This window comes from Caretta caretta, chromosome 8, assembly GCF_965140235.1.
Source record: "Caretta caretta isolate rCarCar2 chromosome 8, rCarCar1.hap1, whole genome shotgun sequence".
In the NCBI taxonomy this organism is placed as follows: domain Eukaryota; kingdom Metazoa; phylum Chordata; order Testudines; family Cheloniidae; genus Caretta; species Caretta caretta.
In genome coordinates, this window is record NC_134213.1 from 15,823,901 (window position 1) to 15,846,108 (window position 22,208).

At 42.4% G+C, this 22,208-nt stretch overlaps 1 protein-coding gene and 1 long non-coding RNA gene across 6 annotated transcripts in view; one reads left to right on the top strand and one right to left on the bottom strand.

Moving 5' to 3' along the window:
- The window catches only part of LOC142072955 (uncharacterized), a 94,047-nt gene that overhangs the window by 32,421 nt on the left and 39,418 nt on the right, over nt 1-22,208 (top strand). The gene's annotated exons all lie outside the window — the stretch shown is intronic.
- Nucleotides 1-22,208, bottom strand: part of SHROOM1 (shroom family member 1) — a 74,187-nt gene that overhangs the window by 1,527 nt on the left and 50,452 nt on the right. For all 5 annotated transcript variants that reach the window (XM_048861596.2, XM_048861595.2, XM_048861598.2 and 2 more), the window contains 6 exons: nt 14,435-17,261; nt 11,610-11,680; nt 6,943-7,626; nt 3,495-4,112; nt 2,834-2,987; nt 1,018-1,290 (listed from right to left, as the gene is read on the bottom strand). In XM_048861596.2, the coding sequence (XP_048717553.2) occupies nt 1,018-1,290; nt 2,834-2,987; nt 3,495-4,112; nt 6,943-7,626; nt 11,610-11,680; nt 14,435-17,152 (4,518 nt within the window). In that variant the 5' untranslated portion in view covers nt 17,153-17,261. The remainder of the gene's footprint in view (nt 1-1,017; nt 1,291-2,833; nt 2,988-3,494; nt 4,113-6,942; nt 7,627-11,609; nt 11,681-14,434; nt 17,262-22,208) is intronic.

Below are 22,208 nucleotides of genomic sequence, written 5' to 3' on the forward strand. Positions count from 1 at the left end.
GGCGTCACCTTGTTTTAAGCTGTGTTAGCCAAAACCAATTTAAAATATTGTCTAAAACCACTTTTGGTTCCGTGAGCTCAACTCCAGGGCAGACATATTCTGAATCTCCAGGGGGCATCACATGATAAGATTCTGGTGGTGAGTTTCTGAATTTGGATTGATTGTATGCATTTGATAATGTAAAGAAAAATGACCCACAAGAATTCTCAGCTCTGCAGAAAAGGAGCAGCGCTGCTCATGGGGGTAAGATCACAGAAGGAACTCTGTGCTCGACTTGTTCCTCATTTGGGAATCCGCCACGTGGGTAGTATTGTGGAAAGGGGCACGCCTTATTTAACAAGGACAGCAGAAAAAAGTATCTCTTAGGACATAATGGCTTTGTCTACGCTATGGAAAAAAAAAAAGCAGTGTTTCTAACTCAAGTTAGCTAACTTAAGTTAAATTCCTATTGAAGACAAGGCAATTTGTGGTGTTCACATGAGTTAGCAGGTTGAGTTAAAGACTTTGGGGAATTTCACCTCCAGTTCGGAACATACTTTTTTCCCCCTAGTGAAGACAAGGCCATTGTGTTAAACAGGATTTCCAAACTCAGAAGAAATGATCCTCAGTGGAAAACATCTGGAATACAGGATTTTGTTCTACACCAACAGGAGACGTTTAAGTGGCTTCCCAGTCCCATATACTGACAGTTTCAAAAGCCACAACTATAGTCCAGCATCTACACAGTGCTTACCTGTTCCCATCACCACCTTGCACTCCTGCTTTAGGTAGGAGCCTAACTTTTCCTCCACTGAGCAGTTATCGTTTGTGAGGCTCACTCTTTCTCTGCCATGGAAATACGCCAAGCCAATTATTAACTACTACTGGCAAAGCCAGCCATGGTTCAGATCTGCATCTAATTTTATCCAGAACTCTACAGAGTTCTGAGACAGAGAAATAGATCCAGTGAAGGTCTATCTTGAAAGATAAGTGTGAAAGAAATAAAGAGGCTAAATCTCCAATCCTTTTGTGACTCACCTTCTCCTCAGCATCTGTATTCTCATTGATTTTCCTCATGGCATTTTGGACTCGAGCGAGGCGGCTGGACAAACAGAGCAGCAGGCTCACTACCTTTTCCAGATCACCAATGAACATCAGGTAGCGCTCATACTCATTGGGCTTGCAGACATCTTGTACCATTGCCTCTAGCTCTTTGCCACGCAGAGCATACTCCTTGGTTTCGGATAGGACAAGTTCCCTTTCTTCCCAGAGGGTCTGCAGTTTGGATTGGATGCTAGAAATAAGTTCCTTCTGCAGGGGAAACAAAAAAAAAAATTGGAAACTTTGTTACTAACTCCCAGAATCCAAACTGCTTACAGACACTGGCTTTTTCCACAGATTGTCTCCTCCAGATTTTAAACTTTTTGTTTTTTAATACTTTCAAGCCTGTACAAAAGACAGTTACAAACAAGTTCCAATGACTTTATAAACTATATTATTATTTTCACCCCCAAGAGTGAAAGTCTGGTAGTTGCCTCAATAAAGCCAAAGAGTTTGCATAACATACCTGGCAAGGGTAATTAAGGCCTGGTCTACACGGGGCGGGGGGGGCTAGTTAGGTCGGTCTAAGTTACACAATTTCAGCTACGAAAATAGTGTAGCTGAAGTTGTACTTAGAGCTACTTCACTGCAGTAGGTCGACAACTGATGCTCCCCCATCGACTCCACCTGCGCCTTTCACCCTGGTGGAGTACCGGAGTTGACGGGAGAGCACTGGGCGGTCGAATTATCGCGTCTTCACTAGATGCGATAAATCGACCCTCACTGGATCGATTGCTCCGGAGGTAAGTGTAGACATGCCCTTACAGGCAAAAAAGGGAAGGAGGATAAGGGTTATAGTATTAAGAGCATATAATTACTCAGTAAGACATGGACACAGTGTGATGGTTCCATTAAAAGCTAATTCAACTTACTTCCTGTAGTCAATATAACAGAACTGAATTCTATGGGGGGATTTGAATGAGGCAAGGGAGGTAGGTTGGTGAACAGATTTGGGGAGGGTGTACCATCCACAGTGGGCAGCATGAAAGAAGGCTCAGAGATGAGTGGGAGAAGGATCACACCAACTTTCACTGAAATGCAGCCAACTCTGACATAGAAGGGAGCATCCGCTAAACAGTGCGTAGGGAAGAATACCACATCCACTGTAGGAAGAATTTTAAGTAGGCAGATTATAATTAATTTGGCCATATTTCTACAACTAACAAGCTTAATTCTTTTGAAGAGTGATATGGGTTATTTTTAAAGAAGCACAGTATTTCTGCTTTAGGAATCATAGTCTAAGCTTATCTTTTTTTTCTCTGCACATGTGAAAGCCAACAGACAGATGCTATCAACAGAAACTGCTGCTATCAACAGAAACTGCTGCCAGTCCCCTAAATGTAAAGATCATCTTTCACTTAGATTGCCAGATGTAATCAATTTAGGGTTCAGATCTGGTCTCAAATACTGTACAATTTTGAATCAGCTAGTGTACAGAAGCTAGTTTTGCAAGGAAGCATTCAGCTCAGAGTCTATCCCTGATCACTCTCACAGTGGATGTCTTTGGCAGATGAATAAAACAGGACAGAATTTACCAGTTACAGTCAATATACCAAATTCATCATGACTTTAAATGGAGTTATAATAAAGATGAATTTGGCCCAGAAAGTCTCAATGCACTTTGAAGTACTGATATGGTGTTAAAGTATGTTGATAAAAGTGCTTTCTCTAACAGTACACGTACCAAATGTATGACAATATCTTAGTTACTGTAAGGAGACCCACACAGTCCTTTTCACATTCATATACCTACTTTCTTGGAAGTGATGTCATCAAGGTCATTTGAGCCATCTCTGTTCTTAATTAGGATTTGGTTCATGTTAGAATTGGGATCTTCTGTACTCGGACCTGCACTGTGTTCAGTTTCAGAACATGGTTCTGTTGGACCGTCAATACTTTTCCTGCTCCTGAAGCGGAAAATAAATACGTTAACAAATGTTTAGAGCCTAGTTCATGAACAATGTGGTTCCTATTCACATGTGTTTCTAGATTATCCAGAATCATTTCCCCCCCCCACTCAGGGATATTCTAACCTTTGAAAATATCTGGAGCATAAGATTTCTGACAGCCAAGAATTATCATGTTCCCTTCTAATAACTCCAGAACTACTTTGGGATCTCTCATGAAAACATTTCCAGTCTGGCACATTGCATGTGATACAAAAAAGAAATCCATCCAGGGCACTAGCATAGCTATTCAGGGCCCTATTTCCCAGTCAGAATTCTACCTCTCTTTCTTATGTACAGCTATGACTATTTCCTTAGACCTTCCTTGGTGTGACAACCAGAAGATGGGCCACAGAATTTGTTGCTCATTTAAAAAAACAGAATCCCCAGGTATTCTGATGCTCCAGTGAACGAAGGAGACAAATATACATTGAGACAGAAAGGAATATGTAATCTCAAACTACTTACTCATTTTCCAGGACAGCCTGCACCTCTTCTCTCATCCTAGCTCCCTTATTTCTGTGTGATCTGTCAGACATTGAAATATTAACAGGAAAAAGGCCCTCCAGGAGGTCTAGAGCAGTTTTTCTAGTAGGATGAGGGATAAGGATATCAGCCAGAGAATTGTCTGTGGCAATTATCTCCATAGCAAGTTCTTCATATCTCTGATCTTCAGGGGATTTCAGTCTCCTTTTAGGAAAGTCTGTCTCCTTTTCTGGCAGGACACAATTCTGGCTGTTGTACGCTGCTTTTTCATTTAAGGCTGAACTACTGATTTGATCTCCTTGCTCGGACTGAGCTGATGATGCTGTGTGGCAATTTATTTTTTCCTGGGAAAGTGCAATATCATTTGACTCTAATTGCTGCCGTGGGGTTCCCTTTGAAGCCTTGCCAGCCAGAGATTTTACACTGCATTCTTTTTCCACGTGAGTCTCTTCATTGTCTCCTCTTCTAGGGAACAGGATATGGATTTCAGGAGTTAGTTCCTTGACATCTGGACAACATGAATTCACAACTGTACTACTGTCTTTATTCTCCTCATGCCGACCTCCAAGACTGGATTCCTCTTTCTCAGGAATCTGGTATCTACAGGAAAGAAGAAAGAAGTTGCATTCACTGTGGACGTTCACTGCTCCACCAGAAGTTCTGGCAGATCAGGGCATAGATATTTTCATGTCTACCTTTTTCAAAGTCTCAGAGCTTCTGAATCTGTGATAAGTGTTCACTGTGCTTGCGGGCCACAGGGCAGGGCCAATGCTAGATATGTGCTAATTGTACAGACCCTCACATTTCTGGGGTCCTCAGTTAATATGCAGTCTCCCATTTCCAGCTCCATCCCTTCGCATTACGCCTCCTTTGAAAACATTTAAAAACCCCGTTGTACACTGACTCCTTGAGATGAAAGCATAATACACAAGGAAGCAGAGCCATTGCGGCACTGCTTGCTATCATATTGTGCCAGACGCCACAGGAGAACAGACAAAATACCAGGAATGTGGTTTAAGGGCACAACTTTATTGAGTAACACATCTGGGAACCAGCTGCAATAACTCGTCCAGTGCAGGTCATCTTTTCTTTGTACCACCTGGTGGAGGGCTGCTGTCAGCCCCCACAACTCCTTTAACCTTGTCCCAGCACTATTACTGGCAGCCCATTGCCCTCCCCTAATATGAGGGTAAAGGAGGTGGAGAAGAAGGGGTTGTCTCCTCCCTGAACAGACGTTAGGAGCCCAACGCCATTCCCCACCTTCCTTAGGAGCTCAACTAGGGTGTACATTCCCATCGGGTACATTGATGATGCATTTAGTGGAGTATGGTTTTTCCTGCAGAGCACCTTCTTGCTGTGTTCCCACTGAAAGCCGTTAGCTAGAAATTTGGTCCATTCACAATAGTTTCACGGGCATGTGTAAAACACCCCCAATTTTACTAATGTCTTTGTGAAATCTGAAAGCTTTGGAAAACTGTATATTTAAATATCTGAGAGCTGCAGTTCAGCTGAGTGCCCAGCTCCACAGGCATGGAGCTAAATTCCTGCTGATCTCTTAGGTGCTGCAGTGCTGTTGCTTTGCTCAGCTCCTAAATGCCACAGGAACTGACTGACAAGGGAGATCTGCTTCTGTAATTGAGGACTGGTGCTTCAAACAGTGCAGCCTCAAGAGGTATAACTGAACTATCCAGAGATTTGATTCACCAGAGTTCAGAAAATCAGGATTAGACTTTGCCCCCTATAGTGAAGGGAAGTATTGCTGCCCCCCAAGTATTTTCTTCAGAACAGTTTTTGTGACCCAGCTACAATATTGTGAATGGAAGAAACTTTACTGTGTACCTTCTATTTATTTTTGCAGCAAGTGCCCTCTAACCCAGAAAGTATCACCTGAGTTTAGGTAGCCACTCCCTCAATCTGTTCTTCATAAACAACACTCATTTTCTAACTCTTTATTAAAGGAGAGGTATAACAGCTGACCGGTTAATATTTTTCTCTTTTAAATGGGCTGAATGCAGATATGGAAGCAGAAGGCAATAGGCAAAGGGGAAATTGTTCAGTGTAGCTGAGCATGCTGGCCCTTTAAACCTGAAAGGGGCAAGAAAACCCTGTTCCAGAAACAATTAAACTAAGGCTCAGGAAATGGTCAAAGCAGTAATGGGGAATTAGTAGTTGGATGAGAGGAAAAACCCAGGACACTGTCCCTTTAAGGGCCTGGGACCAGGAGCCCTGTAGTGTAGTGTGGGACAGGTCTCCCCTCTCTCCCAGCCAACTAGGAGGAGCTCTCTGAAAGCAGGCAGTGTATATGCTGCCTTCTCCCTGAGAACAGGGGAGATGCTGACAGAAGAAGGAAGCCAGGGCCAGAAGGCTGTGCTCCTTCTGGGAAGGTCCAAGAGTGAGGGCTTCATGAGGAGCAGAGTGGGATATAATAGGAAAAGAGCTCTGTGTGGTAGAAGGGCCAGAGCTGAGTATAAACATTTGGGTTGGGGAGATGGTCTTAATTTTGAGGATTATTTTGAACTCTTTCTATTATATACCAAAACTTCAGACTTGGAGGGAGGAGGGTGTTAGCCACAAAAAAGACTGTGTGGGAGTCTTAAGGGGACTGAAGAGGGAAACCAGAGGTAAGCCGCAGTGGAGCCTGGGCTGGCCGTGAGGAGGCGATCAGGAGGCAACAATCCTGGTACATGCAGCTGTTGAGGTTTTGTGGGTTGTTGCTGCGTATGGGGGTGGGGAGGTAACACTTGTTTTGTAGATAAAAGCGAAACATTTATTTAATCCATTCAGTCAGTAGTCTTAGGAGTCGAGGCTTCTCCTTTTGTGTTGGTTTCCTCCTAAAGTTTTGGGCTTTGATGTAGCACTTAAAACAGAAGCTTTGATGGCAGAGGCTACTGACTATAGGGAATAAATAATTGTAGTCATACTGCATTTGCTATATAGAATAACCACAGCCATCTTTTTAAAGTACCTTTAAATCCAGATTTTGTAACAACTTAGGTGCATGGATGAACATACAAAACATTTGTAGTTTCTGCAGCCAGTTTGCATGTGCAATTACTGTTTGTTTTGTGTATGCATGTTATTGCACGTCCAAGTGATCATGATGTTTGCACATGCAATTACCAAATTCATGGTTGCATTAATGCACAAATTAGTTAGCACATAAATGGCCAAACTATCTGGATCTCTGGCCATTCAAATTTCTTAATGAGTTTATTATATACAATGGCTTTTTCACAGACACTATTTTTAACTCTATCTAAAAATCTGTGATAACTGAATGGGGTCTTATGAAGAGGGAGCACGGAGGAAGGCTGTAGAGATAGGCATAGAGATATGGCTGCCTGTCCTTTCTGCTTGGTATGGTTTTGTACTGTGATTATTTTGAAGATCACATGTCAACAGAGCAATAATTTAGAAATAGAAAGGTTACCTGGCTTTTTGTTCTGCTTTACTTTGCTTTCCCTCCAAGGCAACTTGCAAAGACAATACAGTCAGGAGAGATTCTGGCATGTCTGTCCTTGAAACTAAAGTATCACTTTGTCCATAGAGACAGGAAGGCTTTGATGTTATTTCTAAGCCATTGGTGACGGAGTCATTAAAGAAAACATTGTCCTCTTCCACAGAAGACAAGGCCAGTGGAGAATGAAGAGGAGACTCTGAATGTAATAGTGGAGATTGCAATGTGCCCAGGGAGGATACACACCATGGGGATAGATTTTCAATACTTAAGGAAATGCCATAGGGCTTTGTTGTGCTAGGAAGCCTTCCAAGTGTTTGGACCATTGTATCTGATCTCTTGAGCCCCGCAACGTCTTCAGTATTTGTTTGTCTGGGCAGATTTCCTGATACAGACTTGGTGCTGTGCAGATCACTTTGATGGTTTGCAGCTGAGCTGTTTTTACCACGTTCAAGTCCAGGCACTGGCAAGATGTGCAGGCTTTTCATGTGATGAAGCTGATCTGTGCTTTGGCTCAACAATGAAAGTCTTACAGTTTCTGAAATTCCAATTTCTTCCATAGACTTTCCCCTTCCTCTGGCTGTACAGACTCGCTGTTTTTCATCTCTAATACAATCTTTTTCCTCCAGCAAGTCAACTTCATTCTTTGATGGAAAGCTAAAGTTTCAAATCATATTTCACATTAGTTAATTACTAACGCCACCCTTTGGAGGCATTTTATTTATTATATGGAACTATTTAATGCAGGTAAAATACAAACCTCACAAGACCTTGAGCCAGCATTTGTGGTCTAGGCCCACCAATGATACTCAATTGCTGGAAAAACCATTTTGTCAATCAGGGTTGAAGAGTGTGCCAGCCCGACGTTGTATTGTAAAGTTTGAGTCATGGCATTGTATCAGTGTGATGCTGTTGTATTATGACTCGGCATGATCTCATAGTGAGACAGCATCATGACAGGATGGCACAATTACTTCATCCCTTTCTTCCACAACCTAAGGGTGTGTTTACATGGAGATGCAGCACACAGCAAGATGGGGTGTAAATTTACAGCTGTGTGGACCCTGCTGACGCACACGGAAAATTCCACTGTGCACTTTGATGCACTCTATTTTCACAGCCTGGGTTGCTGTGCCCTAAGTCTCTGTGGAGACAAGCCCTAAGACAAGCACTGTAGACATGTCAGAGACTCCTTGGGCCTGAGTGAGAGACCTGGACTGCAGGGTAAATGCAGCAACTGTAGTTATTACGAGAAGAAAGTGGTAGGTAATGTGGGAAAAAAACAACTTCAAATGGGATTATAAAATAGAATGGTTGCCAGAAGCTGGGTAACTTCTGGATAAATGCCTTGAAGTTAGCCAGTTCCTGTCTGGAGGGAATGAGATCCTTCTTGTCAGCAGGGTCAGTATTACATTAACACAGTACGCACATTGGGACAACTGGAACTCTCCAACAAGCAGGAAAGGCACACGTGTGAGGCCTGCAAGATAATCTGCTCTCATCTTTCGGAGCAAGTAATATCCAAACATAGTAAATCTGCACCAGTTTCACTGACAGGTTTGGATTTGCCACCAAGGTTCAGCGGAACACAGCTACAGTATTATGTGGCACAGTGGCAGAACTTGGTGGGTTGGGAGGTAGAGGGAGATATTATTGTACAGTAGGAGGCTATGGCTTCCTCTATAAATGTAGTACAATGAAACCTGAACTTAGTCACCTGAATTAATAGCCAGCAAAATCAGTCCCTACAGGATTTCCCTCCTCTCCCATATTCACTTGCCCTGTATTAAGAGTTTCTGACCACACATGGACTCACCCACACTTCCAGTTGCATCAAAAATAATCTGCTGAAGTGAAGCTGCTCCACCGGAATCAGGAATCTCAGACAGACCACTGAAGTCCTGCTGAGACAGGCTACCCTGTATCAAGCAGCCCCACTACACAGAATGGCCAAAACAATGGGAGTCCTAATGGTGGGTATTAACAAGCAGTTTTTGGTGTCATTTTTTTGGTTGAAGCAAGACTTGATTGTTCCTCTACCAATTCTTCTAGGCAAGCGATATTGGATTAAAGTACTAGGAGCTTTTCTATGTAAATATTTATTAAAAATGTATATAAACTCCATGCTTTAAGCATTCTGACAGGATCTCTGTGTTGTTCTTCTGTGGACAGGTCTGGCCTACCCTTTAGGTGCTGTTTTTGGCAGAGATCAGATGGTGGAGCTATGCACTCAAGTGAGGAAAAGAGGGGAAGCTATGGTGGTTTGCAATATGGAGTCTTTTACTGTAAAGAGCTTCCAGCCCTTTTCATGCATATTTTGTGTACATTTTACACCTTTTTTGTTCCACAAAAAGGCAAAAATTATTTTGAAGGCTACCTAAAAGGAAAGAAAATGATTTGGGGAATAAATAACCCTATTCTAAGGATGTGGGATTGTAGGATCACTGAGAAGAACCAGAGAAGTGCTGAGCACCTGTGACTCCCACTAAAGCTCCACACCTCTCAGGAGCAGGCCCTGAAGTGATCTCTCGTCAGGTAAAAGCCTTTAGACGGGAGATGCATCTCTGTGGTGCAGTGGCTGTATTATGCCTGGCTAACATCACGTGGAGGTTGGAAGCGACTCAGCATTTCAGAGCAGGCTGCCAGGCAATATTGCCTTTTCTGCGCTGCTACAGCAGTCCCTGGTGGCAAAAGCACAGAGTTGCTGCCTTTAACCAACATTTCTCAAAAAGAAACTCCCGTCCCTCCCTTTTGGATCTTCGTAGCTGGGAAATAAGATATCATTATTTCAGCCATCGCCACGTAGGCAGCACAAAGGCTAAATAGAAGAAGGGTAAATAAAAGAAGCAGAGTAAAGACAGCTGTATTGCAGTCTATTTCTCTATAGCCAGATGCATAATAAAGGACTAAATCGAGTGGCACTTACTTTGTTTTCACTCAGTTTTTACTCAGATAAAACTCCCCATAACAAGGTAAGGACAGACTGAAAACTGGATGAGGACATCGGGCTTAACCTAATAATAACAACAACAACTTGGCATGTGTATAGCACTTTTCATCTCTAAAGTGTTGTACAAATATTAACTAACTGATCCCCACAGCACCCCTGTGATACAGGGAGGGATTGTGATCCCTCACAACCTTCACTAAAAAACCTCAGACTGAGGGGTAGCTTGGAGCGGAGGGAAAAGCACAGAGCTGGGGGATCAAACTCCAGATTTCTCTGCCACTGACTCCTTTTGAGGCATTGGTTAAGTCTAATCACCTCTGTGCTTTGGTCTCCCCACTTATAAAATAGAGAGAACACCTCTCCTGTACCTCAGAGGTGTTGTGAGGAATAGCTAATATAAGGTAAGTGCTTAGAAAATAAGCAGTGCTTTTAATGTCTGAAATCCTTTTGTCTCTGAACTAAGCATGATTTCCTCCATGATCTTTTTTAAAAGATTAAAATCTCTAAATAGTATTTTGTACATTTGGGGCCCAAGAAGTGCTGAGGGCCTACAACCCCACCGGCTTCAAATGGGAGTTGCAGATACTCCACACCTCTCAGGACCAGACTCTACATTTACAAGTTTCTGAGGTAGATTTTCCCTGACTTTGGCAATTATTAAGGCCATGATGATACTATCCATTTCTTTTGGGAACATCCACCCTAAAATGACAGCGCTTCCTTGCTGAAAATGCAACACTGCATTTTATTAGCATGGAAGAGCCTCCTTCATTGATGTGTCAGGTTTCAACTGAAGCGCTGTGAATTATATGATACCAGTGTCAGTCTGAGGGGCTACGGAAGTTCATGGATTCATATATCAGACCACTTCACAGGTGCCTGAATTACCACTTAATGAAAAGTCTCTCTACTTAGGCCCTGTCCACACAAAGACAGAAGCCATGCTAGAAATAGCTGTATCTAAACATGGCTGATGGGAGCAGGGTTTTACCAGCACTCGTCTAACAGAGTGGCTGTGTCTACATTCAGGATTTTCACAAATTCTCCCACTGTTGCTTTAGCACTGGTGCCTCTCTGACTGTAAATAGCAGGAGGAGCATCCGACCCTGCTCTGAGCTACACTCGCACTCTGAACAGTTGTTAGCACTAGTGGAGTTGAACTGGTTCTACAGAATAGAGGTGAGAGGTGTCCACAAACAAAAACCTCATTGTAGGCCAGGGCCATGTGACCAGTTTTTTTTTAAATTCTGTTTTACGCCTGAGAACTAAACTAGAATTCTGTAACAAGGCCATAAGAGAGACAACAGATTAAACACGTTTGTTAGTAGCCATGTGGGTATTTGGGTGGGGATTAGACTGAAGCATGGTTTAATAACACCTTTCTAATCCTTGTGCATGCTTGTCAGGGAAACCGTTCTAGAACCCTGCTAGCAAGAACTGTGTTTAAACACTGTTGTTGCTAGCTAACACATGTTTATTTCCAACATTGGCAGGACCTGTACTTCCAAAAAAACTAGGAAACAACAGACTTCAGTAGGAATCAATCACATTATAGAGCATCAAAATTAACATCACATTAAATTTACTGTATTGCAAAGAAACATAGTGAATGTAGCTGGCCACTAGTGTTTGAAAAAATTTCTAAATCAATGTTCATCTGGGGAGGGTAGAGTAGTTCTCACAACTTTACCTGGGGATGCTGGGATAGTTTTCACAACCTTGAATTGATGATGCCGGAAAAGTTGTACATCTATGAAGGTCCTGAAAACGCAGAAGACTTAACTTGAGCAGCATTGTAAATTCTTATTGCTTTTGTGTACTCAGCACCTCCCCAAGCCTACTAAGGTGGAAACTCAACAGTAGCTTAGATAGCAGTTTACTAAGCATTTTAAGTGTTTTGTTTCCTTTCAGTCATGTAATTCCCATCATTCTCTCCCAAGTTAGCATCAGGTTTTTTTCCCCTTTAGAAAAATATATGTTTGTTAGGATTCCTAGATTTACAAACAAAATTGGGATATTACCAGCACTTCTCCATGACAGGAGAAGTATCAAGGAAGGTACATTTTACATGCCTAAGTAGAGAAATTTTACACAGTGCTCAACCCTGCCCCACAATCTAATGAAGCCCAGACAGTCAATAATCTGTTTCATGGTTGTTGAATCATAGAATCTTTTGGATTGGAAGGGACTTCTAGTGAGTTGTCCAGCTCATCCCAGTATATAATAGTGGTTATTACTTGCACTTGGATACTACAGTGAGTGGTATCCTACAGATACATCGTAATCAAATTGATTCCATTATCCTTCAACTATCCAAAATAGATGGGTTTTTCCAGGCTAGGAGGCAGTCAGTTAGGCACACACTAGACTGATTATCTATAGGTTCTTCGCAACTGTGTATCAATCCCCTCTGCTTATCAGAGAATCTAGTCTATCCTCCAACCCAGAGGTAACCCACCCATTCATGGCCTTCATAGGTATTGTTCTGGGTTACTCTTCACAAGGCTAAGCTCGAACATGCTCACAGTTTGAAAAATTCAAAGCTACAGCCATGGGAACATGAGGTTGAATGATCAAATAGACGGCTAATCTTCACCTGTCATGCTGATAGACAATACAGGAACAAAATATTGACTCTACCTTTGCTTGTCTACAGTTCTGAAAATAGGCATCTTTGGTGGCAGTTTCTTATCTCAGTGGCAGTTCCATTAGCTAGAAGACGCTAATGGCGGGGGAAAAGGCTCTCTCTTCTCTTTCCCCTTTGCCTCTGTTTATTTTCCTTATCTGTCTTTTCCAGAAATATTGACATATATATTGTCCTCCAAATTCTGGCACTGAAAAGTGCATATTTCTGCCCTGACACTGGGACAATGTTCGCTGAGCATGTAGGAAATAAAGCAAATGGCCAATTTTACCTGTTCCAACAGGCTTCTAAAGTGTTAGAGTCTGCCAGAAGCCACATCATCATATTATTTAAACTCAAGGCTGTTGTGTCAAGAGCAAGGGCAAAAGGAACCATCCATAAAGACTCAGCATTGTAGTCTTTTATGGTGTGTGGTGAGCTAGCTGTTGGTAGCTAAGCAATGTTGTTCTATATATGTAAATATCTATATCACATGCTCTTCACGACAGTATCTGAGGTATCAGATGAGAACCATTGTTTTATTTTCCTAATTGTGGTATCCTAAGTAGCCCAGAGATCTTCTTGCTATCCCAGAATGAGTAATTTTGAGATCTAAATTGTGTGTGGGAAGTCGTATTATGAGAAGAGATGGATCCATGGAAGGTTCTCTCTCTTCTACCAAATGGAGAGCCACCAACCTAGGAAACAGAAATCTCAGTCCTATAAAACAGATTTCTAAATAAACAGTGATGAACACATATTCATCCTGTGCGAGTCTGCAGTGTCCATGAATTACTTCTACCTGAGAAAAACAGGAAATCTAATTTCATCAGGATAACTATCCAAAAGTATCTGTCTAGCTATCTTCAGTTTTTTTAAGTGGCTGGGTGTGAGGTTTGAGAAAACTGGGAAGGATGCAAAGTTGCAATGTATAACTAGACAAAGCTCAGTGGTTTCTGCTGAGTTTTAGTTTGAAAATCTGGGTTCAATTAAAAAAAGTCAAAAGTGAAACTCAGGTACAGGAAGGAAGACTTCATAAGAGCCAAAAGAGACAGACAAACATAAATAAATACATACATAAATAAAATATTTGCACTAATTCTGTCAACTGGAACCCACAGATTTCTATATGGCTTTGCTTTTCAGGGCAAAAACCACTTAAAAGGTGTTCCCTCAAAAGACTTATCTGGGAGAAAAACGTTTCTTCTAGTTTCCTCATAGATACTTAGGATACAGCAGGCTTGCAAGCTACCCCTCTACCTCCTTGGCAGCCTACCCAAATTCCTCTCCTAATGGTCAAATCAGGTTCAAAATCCAGAAATCTTTCCTTGTGGACTTTTCAGATGAATTTCTACCAGCCCTGTTTGTTCTACCAGCCCTGAAAGAGCATGTAATACTTAGCATGTAAGAGCTTTTATCTATGGCAATGCACTTAAGTTTTCAACCTCCAAGCAAACTTATTAGCCACTTGTTTTCCATTAAAAAAAAGAAAAATCTACAGTTTGTCTGCAAAGCACTATGCATGCCAATAATTAACAACCATTATTGTCATTTAATTAAACACAATATTTTAAAACATTTTTGGTAGGATGGCTTTTAGAACTCCAAACAATTCATTTTATATTCTCTCTTCTAATCTGTTCCTCCAACCAAACTCAAAACATACGATTTGCAAACAACTGTGAGGTTTCCTATAGAATAACAAACACAAAATCCTCCTTTTTTTCTTCCAGGTTTCAAGAACAGGCTATAGCTCACTAAGGGTCAGATTATTAGTTTCTTACTTCCGTTGGTGAGCAATGGGGACTCATGTGAGCAACTACTCACCAGTATAAGCAAAGGGTTCACAGTCTGGCCAAAAACTGGAAATTACCTTGTAATATCTTTCATACCTGTGCAGGAGAAGATGACGATTTTGATCGTTCTCGACCTTTGCTGGATGCAGAAGCCCCTGATGGAATGAGATTTTCAGCTGAAGCACATTTGCTGGTGCAGTTTCCGTCTGTTTCCCTGACAGCAGACTTGGGTTTTGAATGTGCTGTCTCAGTAGCCGAAGAACTAGCACTGTGTCTGTTGGTCCAGATCCCTTTGGCAACTAAAGCAGGGGAGGGTTCTGGAATTCTTTCTGGAGAGAGAAATTGGCAGATTACCTCATTATTTTGGGTCTTTCTGGTAATATCTGGTTTGAAAGTCTTGCCCTCAGCAAGCCTCTTAGCATTTGAAGGCCTCTTCTGCAGGGGCGGTTTGTGCAGAGCACTAGCGGGCCTTTGTGCAATCTTTCGTTCCATATATTCAATAAGTGCAGTATGCTGGATTTGCTTCAACTCGGTCTTGGAGAGATTGGAGCTGGCAAGCGCACTCCCTCGGTTTTCCAGAATCTTTCTTCTGGCTGCCATTGCATCTTGTTCATTAATTTCATCCGACCTGACCCTGGTGCTCTCCGATCTTTCAAGATCACCCTGATCTTGCTGATCGTCCAGTTTATTGAGCTTCTCAGGTTCGGAATAGCACAATTTCTTTTGTTCTTCTGTTATCCTTTTTCTTCCTCCTATTCGAGCAGCTTGTGGCCTCTTTGTTTCTTCTTCTTTGCTGCTGTTTTCCAGAGACTTGGGAAGAGGAATCAACTTGGCATCCTCATTTGCACTGGATAAGGACAAAGATCTGAGATGTTCAATTGACGGTCTTTTGGAGGGTTTCTGCTTCAGCCTTATGGGCAAGCTCATCTGTAAATCCTTTCTTTTGAAAGATGTTTCTCTCAGGACCTTTCTTTGAGCAACTTTAAGTTTTTCCCTGTAATCATTCTTGAAACTCTCATCCACCGATGAAGCAGAGCTCCCCAGAATTACATCATCAGTCTCATTAATGGTATCATCCCCTGTACACTGAAGGTGGTGTTTGTTCTTTTGAAGCTGGTTAATTTCTCTTTCTGTCTCTATAGGTTGTGCAGAAACAGGGTGATTGCTCCTTGGAGAGGTCTTAGGCAAACTCCCTGAGTCCTCATGTTGCTGAGTGTCATTTTTGTGACTCAGAATGTTGGTGTTTTTCCCACCAGAAAGGTAATAAAGGAGAGGAGTTGTCTGCCTGTTTATTTTTTCACTGGCAGAATCATCCTGAGGCTGTCTTTCAAGCTTCTTTTGAAATTCAAGTTGGTGTTTTCTTCGATGAACAGGATTTAGGGTGTCCTCTTCCTTTGGGTTCATGTTAAGGTCAGGACTGCTATTGTTAGATTGTGTTTCACTCTGGAGTCCATTTGGAAATTGAGATGGGGAGTCATTGTTTGGTCTGTAATAAGATGTTTGGTCAGCACTATCAGAAAATTGCTTATTTCCAAAATCCAATTCCCCATGGTGAATAGGCTCTGTTTCTACACCTTCCAAGCTGTAGGACAGTGGTGATTTCTGCATTTTGATATGTTGATTGAGAAGTAGTTCCCAAACATCATTCCTGTTTTCTTCTTTGGAGCCAGAGCACTGATTCTTGTCCTCGGAGCTGTTCAGTTTCTCAGACACATCTTCACTTGGAAGAGGACTGTCCATGTATTTTAAGCCTGCCCTACTCTCCAATACATCCTGATCCAAGCTTGAATACTCTTCAGTCCAGAATGGGCACTGAATGCAGGGAAACTGTCCCTCTTGTTGGCTGGATTCTGAGACTCTGCTTTGCAAATCTGCTTCTCTAAAGAGTGGTTCGTGTACTCCACAGGCAAAAAGATACTGTTTGTTCTCTTGTGTATCATTAACAGCACTGAGGTTGGTATGCAGTGGATGAGAGGACTTAGAGTTCATCTCCTCAGGAATTTTATAAGCTTGGACTGAATTCTGAGTACAGAAAAGATTTGGGGTCTTAGCCAAAGAGTCAGACTTTAAATATTCTTGAAAAATAATAGACGAGGGTCTGATGAAAATATGAGGCTTGTTTTGCTTTGTGCCATCTTGGGATGGATCCCTCTCTTTGCTTTCCTCAGTCATTAGCCCCTCATTCTTTGACCTGAATACCCAGTTTGTCCCTGAATCAGAGGGGAGAAGGACATTGCTAATATCCTGAGCACAAGTAGCTAGTTGCACACTACAGTCAAAATGATTTCCAGAATTAGATTTCCCTCTTGTAATTTCAAAATTTCTGGTAGCTTTATAGCTATGAAGTCGTGCTGGTGGTGATGGTGGACGAGGGGGTAAAGCCAGAGGTGATGGTGGCTGACATAAAGTCCCATGGGTAGGAGTGCTTCTGTATTGTCCATTGAGCCCAGTATCGTCGGAGTTGTGATGACTACCCAGCTCCAGTGACTTGTGCTGATGTGTGGGTTTAGGATCAGAGTTTATTGCATTAGGATTATAAATTCCTCTTACATATTCCAAGTCCATATATGGCAATCGCTCTAAGGGCAGACAATAGTTTTCATTATAATATGGTGGAGAATGATATTCTGGAACGTTTGAGCCACCAGAGAAAGAGCTGTAAGCAGAATCTAAGAGGTGGTCTAAGCTGCTGATGGACTTAAGTGGCGAGAGCCTGTTTCCATAATCAGGTGAGACCACTGGCTCCAACAGTTCTGCAATTTGGCCAGCTTGCTTGAGGTTCCATCTTTCGATCTCATTCCCATAGGAAGCCATATCTACTATCAGCCAGCTCCTCCAGGAAAAGAATTCAGATTAAGTCTCCCTGCTTGTGACTCAGCACATTTTACTGTATTTAGCACATTTCATGTGTAGGTAGATGATCCTGGAGAGAAAAACAAACATTTTGAAAAACAGCCATTGAGAAGGATGATTACAGATTTAGACAGAGCCGTAACTAGGCATTTTAGTACCCCGGGCAAGCAAGCATCTGTGCACTCCCTACTGTTTTTTCCCCTTCATTTCCCTGCCCCATTTTCCCACCCCCATGACTTTCAGCCTGGGAAACTACCCCGCACACCCCACCCTGGTTACAGCCCTGGCGTTAGACTATGTACTAGATCCTCAACTGGTGTAAACCATTTGTAACCCCATTGAACCTGAAGTAAATCAGCGTAGCTCTATTGACATCAGCTGAGACTCTGGCCCTAAATATAATCAATGGGGTCTGAGTGTAAAATTTACATTCAGCATATTTCAACCAAATTGTTTTTATAAGGAGCACAGATAACATGTGACCTCTAAGAAGTGGGAAAATCCTGGGATTCCATTCTTTCTCCCATTGTATCAGCAATATCTGGTGTAAGTTTCATGTAGTACTGGGGCGGGGAAAGGCCTTCATTAGTCACTGTGAAAGAGGGAGTCCAGTGATTTAAGCACAGGTGTGGCAGCCAAGATCTCCTGAGTTCTAATTCTAGTAGCTTAACTTTTAAAAGTAAATGTTAATGTCTGTAAAGTGTGACTGGAATGTGAAATGTGTGTATTTAAATGGGTTACATAGAAAGAAAACACGTGCGATGCTTGCTTCTAAACATAACTTTTGTGCTCCAGCTCCTCTTGAATTCCACTGCGCAGGAATGGCATTTTTAAAAATAAAATAAATTACTCCCAAAGAGATGAATACTAGATTTCAATCCATTTTTTGGAGTCTGATCCATTAATGGTGACAGGTTTCAGAGTGGTAGCCGTGTTAGTTTGTCTCAGCAAAAAGAACGAGGAGTACTTGTGGCACCTTTAAAGACTATCCGATTTATTTGGGCATAAGCTTTTGTGGGCTAAAACCCACTTTCGTGTCAAAAGCTTATGCCCAAATAAATTGGATAGTCTTTAAGGTGCCACAAGTACTCCTCGTTCTTTTTGCTGTTCCATTAATGGCTCCAGGTTCATGCTAATGCTTGGCAACTTTATCCAATACTTTCCATGAACTGGTGCGTAAAAGAAAAGGAAATGTACAGGGGGGTCATTTCATGCAACACTGAATACAGCAGTTGTTATAACAGCACAAGTCAACTCTTTAGGACAGAAAGTGAAGAATATCTTATTAATTTGAAAACAGAAAATTTAGGGCGGTAGAATGTAATTACTTGAGTTAGAATTTTGGCAGGATGCTAGGATTATCATCCCAGCTATCACAAAAAGTGCCCTGGGGACTTTTGGATAAAGCAGAGATGCAGACCATTTTACCATTAAACACTGCACCTGCAACTGGACAGCTCCCCCAACACCAGGCTTGGACATAAATTCATTACTGACTCAAAGGGAAAAGCACCTCCTTCTAAATCACTAATATGTTTTCCTGCTAGTACCTTGAAGATCTTTTAGGGTATGTCTACACTGCACTACAAAGGCCTGCGGCATGATTGGCCTAGGTCAGTTGACTTAGGCTCATGAAGCTCAGGCTGTGGGCTTACAAAATTGGAGCCTGAGCTCTGAGACCCTGGGAGGTGCGACGGTCTCAGAGCCCAGGATCTAGCCCAAGCCCGAACATAGACACTGCAATTTAATAGCTCTGCAGTCTGAGCCCTGCAAGCCTGAGTCAGCTGATCCAGGCTCTAAGATTCCGTTCCGTGGGTTTTTTAGCACAGTTTAGACATATCCTTAACCAGGTACTGACCTGGTCTGATGTGGAGTTTGTGAGGGCTGGTGAGATTACAGTGCAAATTGGTGTGGCTGCAGGTGTACTTGCCCTGTTAACCTTTTAAGATGCGTGTTTGGAACCTGGAAGCTTGTATGACTTCCTGCAAATTGTAGCTTTATAAAACTGAATCCGTTACTATATTTAAGGTATCACTTATCTATATCTGCTGTTTGTTCAGAACTGAAATGAGTCTGATTCTGACGTTACACAAATTTTACACCGGTGACACTCTGGTGGCATTATTCCTGATTTACACCAGCATACCTGAGAAAAGAACCAGGCCCATTCTCAATGTACCAAACTATAATACCTCCTAAATCCTTTTCTTTTTGTCCTGCTATGCTTGTTAGTCTAAGATACTATCTGTTAGGAACTGGTTTTCAGATTAACTAATTATTATTCCTTCCTATAAAACAATTCTATTCAATCACCTTTATCAGTATAACTGTCACTCTTCTAAATAAGTAAATCCAAGCCTGGCTAGCGCACCAGCCCCAATCAAATGAATGTCTTGTCAGTATCTGGGCTTTACATAAAGATTTACTGTACATCTGGTTTGCATGTCTCAAACCTTATTCTGCTGTGTTAATATTTAGTTACATTAGCCAAACCAAAAGAGAGGGCTATATAAACAAAAGGAAACTAATGCAGATTTCAAAAGGTTCCTGTCATATTTCTAGGTGTATTGATATTTAATGGTACCAAAAACAGCTGACATCAGTAGTGCTAAAGAGTAATTCACCAAAACTCAGCAGTCATCAGACCGTTTGAAAAATGAAGAGTCCAATACTTTTGCACAGATCATGTCCATTATTTCTCTTTCTCAGGGCTAGTCTTCATTGGAACAGTTACTAGAAGGAGCCTAGTAATGCAGTGGGAATGCAACAACAGGCTAGAGCTCAAGTTAGCACCACTGATCAACTGCTAATCCAATCGCTCTGTGGGTATGTCTGCCCTTGGCAGAGGAGGTGTAAATTCCAGCTCAAGGAGACATACCCACACTAGCTCTGGTCGAGCTAGCACCCTACAAGGGTGTAGCTGCAGTGGTGTGGGCTAGCCATGCCAAGTACATATCCAGGCCTGCTGATGGGGGAAGGGCAAAGGGGGCAAATGCCCAGGAGCCTGGATGACTTAAAAGGGCCTGGGGGCCCATGGCAGCGGTGGCCAGGAGCCCTGGGCCCTTTTTAGATCGCCTGGGCGGGCCACAGGGCTCCTAGGCACGCGCAAACACTCCAGGGCTGGGCCCTGCGGGCCGGCACGGGGTAGGTCCCTCAAGTGACGGGATGTCCCGGAAGTGACAGGTTCATCTCTTCTGCCCCAGTCCCCACCCCCCTTAAGGACAGCCCTGGCCCTGAGGCCTGGAATTTCTGTCGCCAGGCTTGTACATACCCATCCAAGATTCTAGGCATGTACTCAGGCAGCAGTCCATCCCGCCACTTATGCCACTCTATATTAGCATGCTAGTTTGATCAGCGTTAGCGGAGGTATGTCTTCCTGAGCTGGAATCTACCTCTCCAGCTCCAATGGTAGACATACCCTGCACTGCTAATCCAATCACTCTGTGTAGCTCAAGTGTGGCTTGCAGTATGGTTGCTCTCACCCTTGCGCCTACTCATTGCTCAATATTCATAGAATCCTAGAACCATAGAGTTAGAAGGGACTGCCAGGATTATCTAGTCTAACCCCTGCCAAGATGCAGGGTTTGCTGTGTCTAAACCATCTAAGACAGATGGCTATCCAGCCTCCTTTTGAAAACATCCAGGGAAGAAGTTTCCACAACTTCCCTAGACAAGTCTTTTCCATTGTCCTACTGTTCTTACAGTTAGGAGGTTTTTCCTGATATTTAATCTAAATCTACTAAACTGTGGTTTGAACCCATTGCCTCTTGTCCTGACCTCCATGGCAAAAGAGAACAACTTTTCTCCATCTTTTTTATGGTAGCCTTTCAAGTATCTGAAGACCGCTATCATATCCCCTGTTAATCTCTTTTCCAAAATAAAGATACCCAATTCTTTCAGCCTTTGCTCATATGGTTTGCATTCTATCCCTTTGCTCATCTTTGTTGCTCACCTCTGGATCCTTTCCAGTTTATCTACATCCTTGTATAAATTGATGACCAAATTAGGCATAGTGCTCCAGCCGAGGCCTAACCAGTGCAGAGCATAGAGCGGTACTGTCACCTCCCGTGACTTGCATGCTGTCATAAAAATAAAGGGAAGGGTAACCACCTTTCTATATACAGTGCTATAAAATCCCTCCTGGCCAGAGACAAGACACTTTCAAATCAGAAGGGGGGAAACAAAGGGTTTGTCTGTCTGTGTGATGCTTTTGCCGGGAACAGATCAGGAACGCAGACTCAGAACTTCTGTAAAGTTAGTAAGTAATCTAGCTAGAAATGCGTTAGATTTCCTTTTATTTAATGGCTGGTAAAATAAGCTGTGTTGGATGGAATGGCTATTCCTGTTTTTGTGTCATTTTGTAACTTGAGGTTTTGCCTAGAGGGATTCTCTATGTTTTCAATCTGATTACCCTGTAAGGTATTTACCATCCTGATTTTACAGAGGTGATTCTTTTACCTTTCATTAAAATTCTTCTTTTAAGAACCTGATTGATTTTTTTTATTGTTCTTAAGATCCAAGGGTTTGGGTCTGTGTTCACCTGTACAAATTGGTAAGGATTTTTATCAAGCCTTCCCCAGGAAAGGGGGTATAGGGCTGGGGGGGATATTTTGGGGGAAGACTTCTCCAAGTGGGCTCTTTCCCTGTTCTTTGTTTAACACGCTTGGTGGTGGCAGCATAGGGTTCAAGGACAAGGCAAAGTTTGTACCTTGGGGAAGTTTTTAACCTAAGCTGGTAAGAATAAGCTTAGGGGATCTTTCATGCAGGTCCCCATTTATGTACCCTAAAGTTTAGAGTGGGGAAGGAACCTTGACACATGCATGTTAATGCAACCAAATTGCATTTGCTTTTTTTTTTCTTTCTTTCTTTTCTGCGCAACAGCATCGCATTGCTGACTCATGTTGAGGTTGTGATCCACTGCAACTCCCAGGTCCTTCTCAGCAGTGCTGCTCCCAAGTCAGCTTTCCCCCACTCTATATTTGTGCATTTGTTTTTTCACAAATGTAAAAGTGTAGCA